At 34.6% G+C, this 12594-nt stretch overlaps 1 protein-coding gene across 8 annotated transcripts in view; it reads left to right on the forward strand.

The window, feature by feature from the left end:
• Dmd (dystrophin) overlaps positions 1-12594 on the forward strand; it is a 2092376-nt gene that overhangs the window by 384613 nt on the left and 1695169 nt on the right. For all 8 annotated transcript variants that reach the window (XM_059250112.1, XM_059250109.1, XM_059250111.1 and 5 more), the window contains exons 5-6: positions 2278-2370; positions 8652-8824. In XM_059250112.1, the coding sequence (XP_059106095.1) occupies positions 2278-2370; positions 8652-8824 (266 nt within the window). The remainder of the gene's footprint in view (positions 1-2277; positions 2371-8651; positions 8825-12594) is intronic.

The raw sequence follows: 12594 nt of genomic DNA on the forward strand, positions 1-12594 counted from the left end.
CAAACAGTTTCCACACACTAGGGACCAAGCATTCAGATATATGAGCCTACAGGGCTAATTCTCATCCAAACCATCACAATGATCATAGATGTCAAGAAAAAACATGAGTTTGTTGATTACATTGGAAGAAAGTGAGAAGAAAGAAGGATAAGCAAATTGAATAATTAATTCATGATAATTAGAAGAGAAACATGATATGTCATTCAAGCAATTATGCAAATGAAATGTTTGAATGTATAAATAAATAACAAATAACTTAAAATTTAGAATTTGTAAACTATAGCTGATATTAGAAACATAAAAATATACATACCAATGAAATATTATGTAAAGTTGCAATGTACATATATCACATGATATTTAAATCAAATTAAATACAACTCATTAAATACCACATATTTCTGGTGAAAATTTTCAATATCTCTTATTCTACCATTTTTAAGTGCTCACTACATTATTGTTATCTAGTCACCCTACCATGCAAATTGTATGGCAAAACTATTTGCTTCTATCATATTGTAACTTATTGATTCCTGACCAACCTTGTCCAGATGCTGCCTTTCTGATTCCCATGATCCAACTATTTTGTAACCCACATTCTAGTCACAACATCTGTGAAATCAACTTTTGGAGATTTCACACAGGAGCTATATCACACAGTGCTTGGCATTCTGTGCTTGTTTTATTTGATATAACATAGCTATATGCAGTTCTATATGTTTTGTTGCAAAAGAAAGAATTTCATGTTTTTCTATGACTGAATAAAAATTCATTGGGTATATGAACCACATTTTCTTCCTTGATATATTAGACTATGGACATAAAGGCTGTTTTAATCTGAACAATCCTATTTCTATTTCCCAAGAATGTAGGAATGCATATATATATATATGTATGTATAATCACAAGGCCCAGATTTGTGTGCTCAATTGCCTTCATCTCATGTTTAAGTTGATTCTACTTAATATGTTGGGAACATGAAAAATAAGTGACGAGTGTGTCTTATTGGTGTGTTGTGTGTTGCCGTAACAAACTACCCATAACTGGTCACTTAGCAAAAGTGCTTACTTAACACATATTTGTAGAGGCCCAAAGGCATGCTGTTAGTGTGGAAGAGTGTGTGTGTGTGTGTGTGTGTGTGTGTGTGTGTGTGTGTGTGTGTGTGAGAGAGAGAGAGAGAGAGAGAGAGAGAGAGAGAGAGAGAGAGAGAGACAGAGACAGAGATAGAGAAAGACAGAGAGACAGAGACAGACAGAGAGACAGAGAAAGGGGAGGTTGGTTATATGACCAAGAATGTAAACAAAAATACAAACTGAGAAAACCAAAATGATATTATAGTACCTTTTTTGTTAACTAATCAAGCTCCTCATTATCTATGTCATTATAAATGAAAATCTATTTCTTCTAAAGTTGATTCCCTTAATGACTTGAAATTCTTTCACCAAGCCTCCCTTTTAAGTTTCCTATCTCTCAGTCCTTTACACTGAGGACTAAGCTGCCACCATATGAAACTTTGGGGGACAAACCTTATGCTGAGCACAACATGGAAATTTACCATGAAAAATAAAACATATATATTTTGATTCTGAAACCAGTCCTTTGTAGGGAAAAGAGGGCCATCTATTAGCTACAATTGCTTTATAAGAGTTCTAACATTTTTCTAAAGCAGGAGATTTCAGGCAAATATATTTATCCAAAGCCATCTCAGAATTGTTTGTTTGTTTGTTTTTCATGACACGGTTTCTCTGTGTAGCTCTGGCTGTGCTGGAACTCACTCTGTAGACCAAGCTGGCCTCGAACTCATAGAGATCTGCCTGCCTCTGCCTCTGAGTGCTAGGATTAAAGGAGTGCACCACCATCACCTGGCCTGATTTTCTTTTCTACTACATAGAAATACTGATGAAACTCCTTATTTTATTTTTATGTGCTTTGTTTTTAAGTTTCAACTTGATTTGATACTAGACAGTATGTCTTAATTTCAGGCATCTTTTGTGAATTATTATTATTATCCATTTTATTTGTAAAACACTGATTAGTCTCTTTAATGTGCAATGATACATTCATATGTTAATGCTTTCATCTCCTAGTTCCTAGGTACTTGTTCAATTGGAAAGTAAACTTAAATATGCATTTAGTTTCATTTTTACATTACATTTTAAAATCTGTACTGTTGTTTAGGGTCTAAGAATAGCTAAATGCAATCCTTTCTCATTTTGTATTATTTACAATTAATTATTTTCTATCCATTTTTTAAATATTTTCTTCTTTTTTTATCAGGTTGATTTAGTGAATATAGGAAGTTCTGACATAGTGGATGGAAATCATAAACTGATTCTTGGTTTGATTTGGAATATCATCCTACACTGGCAGGTAAATATACTACCGGACATTGCCTCTTTGTGAAGCATGTTGCTAAATATGTCTTTCATTTCTTTGACCTACAAAATAAACACATATATCACCAATATTACCTAGCCATCTTCATAGGACTGCCTTTTAAATTTACACATGTTATGGAATTTTAAATATTGAGAATTATTAAAAAATATGTTCTGGTATACTTCTGAGAATATTGTTGTAATTCTGTCATTGGGTAAGTTTGGGGGGAAAAAGATAAAATCCTAACCATACCTAAAAATTGAATAAATATGTGCACTTCACAACCTATAGAATTTTATAAGGAGAAATTTATCTGTCCTTTTAATCGCCATCATCAAAGGAGTAAACTTATATCAGTCTTGTATATTCACAATATATACCAATAATGATGAAAGTTTAATAGGATGGTAATATTTGTAGGAGTAAGCTTCTGAATTTGCATTTTCTCAGTTGCATAGAGATTTTTTTTTGCATGTCTATATTTATTCTAACTCTTTAAACCAGATCAAAGATCCTTTGGTTCAGTGAAAAGAGTGTGAACATTTAAAATCATTACAACATGAGCTTAAATTTAAACATACCTATTTACTATCTCAATGACATTGGATATAATGTCATAATAGTTCCTTTTTCTTTTTTTTTTAATAGTTCCTTTTCTATGAAAAGGGAAAAGCATGAAAGTGTTTACAATTCTTATCAGGATTATATGAGAAAATAACTGCTGTTAAATAGTCTAGTATACCATTTTTTTTACTGGAGGTACAAATGACAAGGATTTCTTAGCATATTCAAATATTTTATGAATTTGGAGATATTTGAGATATGCCTGCCTTTCCTTTTTTTCTTTTTTTTCTACTACTGATTATACTTTTTTGGTAATACCGCTACTAAGATATATTTTTATCCATAAATTTACTAATTCTCAATGTAAAATTCAATGTTTACCCATCTAGCTTACTTCTTTTGCTTGGTAGCTTCTCAAAGTATCCATAGGAAAGAAAGTTTTTCTCCAGCCAAACAAAAATTTTAGGTTATTTACAGAGATGTGCAAGCATCACAACACTCCAATGTTAGCACTTTTATACTACTTTGAAGAGAATTTTTATGCCTTTAAAATCTGTCTGAGCTACTACTCCAGTCTTAGAAAACCATTAAAACACTTCTGTATATATATTTGTGTTTGGGGGCTATATCGCTCCAATGGCATCTTCTAATATGTGCTCTTTTTGTGTAGCTTATTTCATTGGGTATAATATTTGGCGTTCCTTCCTATTTCCACTATTGTTTTATTTTATTAAGCTAACGTTTGACTTCAGTTAGGATGGTAAATATTACTTAGTCTGACTCAAGAGTGGATAGACCAGAGGTGTACCTTCTCAACTCAGCAGCCATACTGATAATTTCATTGGCCTGATATATTTTCATTTTGAATGGGCTCAACTACTTTTTACAACAGTATAAAAAGAACAGAGAACAAATATAACTTTTAACGTGAACCAAAGTTGGCAAGTTTCTAGCCATTTTCATATAGTAATGGTTTCAATAAAACCAGTGATATGGCAACATGCCCCTCCTCCCATCATAATTTCATTATACTGCTCAGTGCTTTTCCAAAAATCTTGCAGGGGAAACAGTTTCCATACAATCAATTGTTTGTAGAACTAAAGTTGAAACATTTCAAAAAAGAAATAAGGCACACAGGACCAAAACTGATGTCAGGAGCACTAGTAGAATGGCTGCAGTAGTTTCTCACATGTTCCCAAGTGCTGTGTTTCTCTGATGACCTAGCAAGAGACTATGGAGTGACCCAGTTTGGAGAGCATACTGAGCATTATTGACACCAGCGATGACAAAGCAAGGAGGATAACTCAGGCATATGCAGAGTTCCAAAGGGCTTTTGAAATTGCGTTTGTCATTGAGTTGGTTCCTCATAGGAGTCCATCCATTCTTATCTCTGAGTCTCTTTGTAAACTCTTTTTCCACTCATTCCAAGGTAGAATGTCAACACTGTCCTTTCTGATACTTCCTTCATTTAACATTAAGTGGCCACTGTTTATTCTTTTGAGGGGGTGTTGTTATAGCGAGAAGAATGTTTTAACCCAGAAATACTAGAAGAAATGCTTTTACTTAGTTTTTCCTTATCTAACATACTTATACAGTGTTACATTCTGCTTGTGTACTTAAATTACCTTGGCTTTGTGACTGCAAGTATACAGAATCTTTCATTCTCTTCCTACTTACATCCCCTTTCTTTGCATGCTGACCTATTTTCTTAAAACCACTTAACAATCTGAAAAAATTCCCCTGCTCAATACTCCTTGAATCTTCATTCCTCCTTGAATCCCAAATAATTTTGCCACCAAGAGCATATAGTTGAACGATTGGAATTTCAGAAAAGATAAAAGCAGACTCTGGTCAATGTAACGTATGTTCTAGATTTATCAGATTGTGAGTGGCATTGAAGAAACACATATGTGGATCCTATCTTCCAATGCCATATATTTTTTAATAGTGCTAGAGAGAACTTTGGACTTGTGAAAACTTATGAATGCAAACTTACTTCTCCATCACCACCTTTCCAGTTTCCACTTCAAATACAGTTATTAGCCTGAAAAAAACCTGGATATTTATTTTCTGAATAAGTGGTTTTGAACAAAATTCTGATATCATCTGACTATGGTGCTGCTCACCTATAATCCCAGTTGTCAGGAGGCTGACACTGGAGAACAATGAGGTCAAGGCCACGTAGAGTTAGATGATAAGAACTTGTCTTTATAATAAAATTAAAGGCTACACACTATGCTTTTAGGAGTTTTTCTTCCTCCTTTTTACTTAAGATCTCCATTTTAGGGAGGCAATCACAGACTTAGGAAACATTTAGAAAGAAAACAAAAGCTTGTTAACACTGGTATGGTCTCAAGTTAGGTTTCTACCTATGCTGGCTAAGCTAAAGAAAATTCTTAATTCTAAGTGTGATTCACATTGGTATCTATTTTTTATATTACTTTTCATTCAATTAGCATCCAGTTACCAGAGAATGCCATGTTTTCTGCTGCTGAAAGTCCTTTCTCCAAAGTCCTACCAAACTGTACAAATGAGTTCTTGCCCTGTTCCTCATCAGGAAGCCCCATCTCTGCCTTGCCTGACTCTCAATAGGAATGCATTCTGGGTAGTAGTTTAAGAGGGTAAATCTATGCTGAACATATGTTTTTTAAATCATGCTCTGGAGACTGACAGAGAAGGAGAGAGTTGGCAGGAGTTGACAGAGAAAGAGCTATAGCTTCATGATGACAGAGAATCTAAGTGGCTTTATTTAACACCAAGGTCAATCTGGCCAACAGTGCCCTAACTGAAGTTCAAAAGGCTGATAGTTTATCCTGTTCCTTTTCATCAGCAGTGAGATATATATGACTGTAGAAAGGTTGTAACCTTTGATGACAGTGCTCTGAAGTTCTGGTAGTTTCACAAGAGACTAATAGCTGGAGCCTGTCTGATAATAGCTGAGTAACAAACGGTTCCGTGAAGGGGAATCTTGGCCGGTACAGCTTTATGTACATAATATATTGTTTACCTAGTTAGGTAAATCGGTCATTTTTGCACTTGCCTTTTTTTTTCATTGTTAAACATGTAACTGAGAACCTTTCACAGGCTAAAAATGTGTCCAAACCATCCTCTACACTTCTACCATTTCCTTGTCCTAATTACATTCCAATTAACAGATATACACAAGTTTGCTTCAGGTGATACTTTCTCTCATAAGCACTGTAAGCCTCAAAGACAAGAATACTTTCTGTTTCCAGATTCATCTTTCTAGTGATCTCAATGACTTCCTAACAACCATTTCTATGTAGGAAAAGGAGAAACAGTGATTATATATTACTCTTTCTTTTTCTCTCAGCAGTATTGTGCTCAAGTAGAAGCAATGCCAATGAGGCTGAGGCTGATAAGCTGAATTAGACACATAATGAGGCTAAAAGCATTTTGGATTGAATACTATATTGTCCTTAAACATTATGCACACAGAGGACAGTCTGGTCAAGCATTTCGCCAATGAATCCCATTCATCATTGGAGGGTCGCCTGATCAGAGAACATCCATCATCACCAATATGCTGTTATTGGCTGATTTCAACCCTGCCTCAGCATGGTACACAAAGCATACTTTTTCAAATAGCTGTACCTGGAGGTCATGCATGTCATAATTTTAGAATATGCAGTGAAAGATTATATATTGTATATGATTATTTGACCTATTTATCCACAGGGTAACTTGGTAAATAATTAGGCCAGAAATGAATTACAAAATTGGACAATATACCCTAAGAAAGAGAAACAGCTATCAACAGATTGTGTCACATATATGCACAGATTTCATAATCTTCAAACTATCACCATATTTACAAGTGTTTTAAAATCAGATTTTATATTATATCTCACAATTTACATTTAACAGTTCATGAAAGACAACTAATATGAAATGTTAAATATATATTTACTGCAAAGGCAAATATTTGTTAATCTCTTCATGGAGAAAAAAAACATCCAACATAAAATATCATATTTATAATGCACATTGATGCATGATGATCAAATATACATCATCACATCACATTTTTGTGCATATGGTCCTTATGTTTCCCCAAAGGAAAGCCATGTAGGTAAGCATTAATATTGATCACATTTACTTATATACCCTTTCAAGTATCTCCTAATGGATCCATTTTAGCTTTTAAAAGAAAAAGAATAGTCATTTAATAGATTCTGTAGATTAAAATATCTGTAATGAAGTATCACTGCAATCTTAAAATTCATAAAAATGTTTTGAATGTGCATTTGCATCAGACTACTTAGTTGAATGAAAGTTTGAAAGTCAATAAATTGCTGAATAACATTTGCATCTACTCAAAGACTAGGAAACAGTTGTCCTGAAAGCAATTAATAAAAGGAAAACTAAGGCATCCATCTATAGCTGTTAGGCATACATATTCCTTTTTTACATATTGTTAACTTGTTGATTTTTAAAAATTCAAACAGTCAAACATTTTCAGTCCAGGAAATGTCTGAGAGTTATCACAGCTGTGGTGAAATATCACGGCCAAAGTAATATGAGAAGGAAAGGCTTTATTTAACTTACTGTTTCACATTACTGTTCACTATTGAAGGAAGTCAGGACAGGAACTCAAATAGGGAAGGGAACTGGAGGCAGGAGCTGATGAAGAGGGCATGGAAGGGTACTGCTCACCAGCTTGCTACTCACGACTTTCTCAGTCTGCTTTCTTACAGAATCCAGGACCAGCAGCCCAGGGAATGCCTAACCTACAATGGGCTGGGCCCACAAAATCAATCACTAAGTATGAAAATGCCCTACAGGCTTGCCCCTAGCCTAATCTTATGGAGGTAGTTTCTCAATTGAGGTTCTCTCTTCTCATATAAATTTAGCATGTATCAAGAAAACCTAAAACTAGCCAGTACAGTTAATAAACACAAAGTACATTATTTTTCAAGTTATAAAATGAATCTAGGGTATTTTAATTTTACTCTACTTTGGATTTTTCTGGAAACAATCTTCTTTGTGGAGATAAATAATCTGATGATTAAAAGGATAAGTAGCTTGCTGAATTTCATATAGTAAGTTAATAGAAAAGGAAAAAATAATGTGCTTTATAAAGCAAACATTTTCTTTTTAAATTTTAAAAGATATAGAATTACTTCACTTTTATTCTCTGTTTGCTCCCTCCAGCCCTAATGTGTTCCCTCAACTCCCAAATTGATAGTCTCTTTTTATTTGATTATTATGATTTTATATATGTATATGTGCATAAATATATATAAATACAACCTTCTGAATCCATCTTTGTTATTATGAACAAACATTTTCTTACTAAGACTGCTTTTTCTATTCGTAAACACTAGTGATTTATTTTGTTATTGGCTAACATTAAGTCTAATGTTTTATGCCCTCTCTTTTCTAGCCTATTGAAAGCTACAAAAACAGCAATTCTCAAAACAATAGTTTAGTATACTAGACTCTAGGGATGATATGGAGCATATTTCTTAGCCACCAATCAGAAGTGTTTCCTAACCAAGTAGAGTCAATGCTGACTCAATAAAATGCATTACTTTTAATATATATATATATATATATATATATATATATATATATATATATATCCCTACCATTTATCCTTGAAAAGTAGGGACATTCTTATTAAAATGTGAAGAGTACTGGTTTGGAGAATGTGTTTTCTTACTGAAATTTTCTTTAACACACAGGTCAAAAATGTGATGAAAACTATCATGGCTGGGTTGCAGCAAACCAACAGTGAAAAGATTCTTCTGAGCTGGGTCCGACAATCAACACGTAATTATCCACAGGTTAACGTCATCAACTTCACCTCCAGCTGGTCTGATGGCCTAGCATTGAATGCGCTCATCCATAGTCACAGGTAAGTTTATTTTGAGATTTGAATTATTTTTTAAGTATTTATTTAGACAGTGATGATGTATTTTATTACAGTGTGGTCCCTCTGCTAGGCCACATGGTGTTAACAATCTCAATTCAAGTACTTATTGAAACAGACTAAGCATATTTTTTATATGTTTGCTTGTTTGAGATAGGGTATCTCTAGGTAGGCCTGACCTAACTAAGACTTGTGATGCTCCTGTCTCAGTTCTCAGAGTAATAGGATTACATGCTTTAAACACCATGGCCAGGATTTTTCTAATTTTTAAGTTACATATGGCTATGGTTGAAGGAGGAACAAAAATGGACACATTTTATAATGAGACTCCTAAAGAGCCAGATTATTTCGTAACTTTGCTAATAAGGAGACTGATTGGTTTGAATAGAAACAAATCTATCAGTTTGAGCCTAGACTATACAACTAAAAGTGGTTCCCAATGTCATGTAAGTGGTTTTAGTGAGATCGCCATACTAGGAAAAATAATATGCAGGTAAACATTTGTCATATGAAATCCAAGCTTACATAACACACATCATGATGTCCAGGATTTTTTTTTTCTAGTCAGGATTAAAAGAAACACTAAGCATCTTAGTAATCATGGCAAAAGAGGGGACTAGTGAGTTCTATAACTCAGTGTTCAAGAGATCAAAAGAAACAATTTCTCTATAGCAGCAAAGTAATTTCTGTGAATTAAGGAACAGTTCTGTGGACCTTCATTAAATAACAGTGTCACGTAGTGAACTAAGCAGTTTTTACTATAGTCTAGACATCTTATAGTTCTTAAAATGATTAAATAATTGTTTACTTTGCTTAGATAATAAAGTTTAATATATTAATTTGAAAGAGCTCAAATAAAATTATAACCATGTGGGAAAGGAGAACATATACATCCACTTTTATATACAAAATATAGCATACTCATACAATACTTTCATATATACAAGCTGTACAGCATCATTCTACATATGATATAATGTAATATTTCCTCCAAAAAAACTACTTTGATCTTATTATTAATTGGCTATTTAAAATAGGGTCAAATGAATTGTTTTGCTTTTTTTTTTTTTAAATTAATGCCACTGGACTTCATCTTCCCAGAATCTCCATGCAGGTGGTCTTTTGTCACTTACATTTATCTTTTCTTTGTTACCTTTTCTTTTTCACCAAGCTTACCATTTTTTCTATACCACTCTTGCTTCCGGAGAAGGTCCAAATATAAATTTTCTTTGGAGTAAGCCTGAACTCAAGGGCAAACTCAAAGTAAGCATCTTTGTCAGGTGTCATGGTCCAGCTGGGCTCAATTAGCCTCATCCAGACTGGGTTTCTAGGTGAGTGATTCAGCAAACCTGACTGTAGAAAGGAGCCTGACTGGCCCTGATCGACACATTTAACAAGATAAACAGACTGGTTATCCTAAGTACAACAAAAGAAAAAAATTCACAGCTTCAATACAGTCAGGTAAGAAGAGACAGGCTATCGATTCTGCATCATAGGTTTATGCTCATTAATGCAGCTACATGCTTCACATTAAGGGCCTGAAGAAATATTGATCTTGCTCTTCATGTACACATTTGCAGATAAACAAAAATATTGAAGATCAGGTTTTGTGCTCCTTGTTGGCTCTTTAATGTTTTTTCAAGTGGGAGACTTCTCTCCTAGAAGCATGTTCACACACCATATTTGTACATTTTCTTTTTATAATTTTTGAATGTATTTGTAAGTAATACAGGAAACATCCAGCTTGTCCTATCCCTGACCCATTCTTTCTCTTCTACAGTGTATCTGCATTTATGTATTTTCTCCCTTGGTATTGAATGAGCCATCAATAACTATCTTTTTATACATTACATGTTTAGTTTTCAAGAGGTTCCTCACAGTTGCTTAATGCTGTTTCATGAATCATCTGCCTCTTTGTCTTTGACAGATGTTAATATTGTTTATCTAAAGAAAAAACATGTTTGGACTTTCTGTTCCAAGGTGATTGTCATTGGCACTCTTAGGAATGTCATTCAGTGCCCTGATTTCAATAATTGAGAGACTAAGCTATATAGAACAAAGATGCAGAGAACAGAGACCTTGGAAATTAAAAGGTTTATGTTCAAACACAATGGCCAGTACAGTGAAGGTTCCACTTTTACAGGAAAAAAAAAGGTAACTGACATGAAATATGTACCAGATAGGAATGTTAAATTATAACACCTCTAAAACTGCAATTAAAATTTCAGGCTGACACCTTCTTTTCCTACCCCATGACATGGTTTAAGAAAAAGTTATCTATTATGTTGCTGAGGTCTCCCTTTGGCCTAGTTCAGCTCCCTGTTACTTATGATCTTTGTTGAAAGGATTCAGGTAAGAAGACAGTAAGAATTTATTATAGAATAAATTGAGGTACAGCCAATGGTAAATGGGCAGTGCTCAAAGAGGCCATTTGTCAAGGAAAACACTGTCATGGGATGAGAGTCAACAATAGTAAGAGAGACAGTTTTATAGGGCAAACTTTGGAGGGGTGAAAATAGACATTGGCCCAAAGGACAACTTTGCCAACCTATATTTTTGACATAAGCATCATACTATTTCTTAAAGCTCCTAGAACAGACACCTTTCCTGAAGTACAGGATACACAGAATAAATTAAGAGTAGAACAAAATAGGATCTGAGAGAGAGAAACTAGTTCCCTCCAAGCATAATTCTTAAAATAGACTTGAGGTGAAGAGCACCCTACATCACTCATAACTCCTATGTGAGGACAGGTCAAGGTTAGGGGGACAAGGAATCTCAAAGACAAAAGCTCCCACTAAGCCTTTGCCAAAGGACAGACTGGCGTGGAGAGTACCTTATTTCACTCCTGCTCCCTACCATAAGACAGATCAAGTTAGGATGCTATGGAATCTGAGAAAAAGACACTAGCATACTTCGTAAGAAATACTGAGATGAAGAGTACATTTGTTTACTCCTCACCTCCCCAGTAGGACAGATCAAGCTTAAGATATCATGTGTTCTGAGAGACAGACATTAAATCTCTCTGTAATTAAGCCTTCTCTGTAAAACAGACAGGGAGGGATAGAACACTAGTTCACTCCTGAATGTATCCAAGGGAAAGATGAAAGTTAGGACAACATGAATTCTGAGAGAGAGAGAGTGGGACCCTCCAACCTCCTCATAGAACAGACTGAGATAAGAAGCACACTATTTCACATGTATCCTCCTTCATAGGACAGGTCAAGCTTAGCACACAAAATGATTCTTGAGAGACAGCCACTAGCTCCAATCAAGTTGCCTTTGTAGGACAGACTAAGATGAAGACTACATTACTTCATTTCTAACCTTATTTCAGTACAGATACTAGGTTTTGCCAAGCTTCGTCCTTAGGACAGGCTGACAGAGAGCACTCTAGTTCACTCTTAAAGTTATTCTTAGGACAGGTAAGGGCAAGACAAAATACAGGTTGAGAAGCAGAAACTAGCTCCCTCCAAGCCTCTTCTGTAGAAGAGTCTGAGTTGGAAAGCACACTAGTTCATTCCTGTCTTCCTCCATAGGGCTGATATAATTAGAATGACATTGATCCTGACAGATACTAGTTCCCTTCAAGCCTCCTATATAGGACAGACTGAGTGAATAGCATACTAATTCATTCATAACCATATCTATGATACAGATCAAGGTTAGTATACTTTTGATTCAGGATGATAGATATCAGCATCTTACACACCAGTTCACTCTTTCCTCCTCCATAGATCAAGGATAGGATGACA

The sequence above is a fragment of the Peromyscus eremicus genome, chromosome X (assembly GCF_949786415.1).
Source record: "Peromyscus eremicus chromosome X, PerEre_H2_v1, whole genome shotgun sequence".
NCBI lineage: Eukaryota > Metazoa > Chordata > Mammalia > Rodentia > Cricetidae > Peromyscus > Peromyscus eremicus.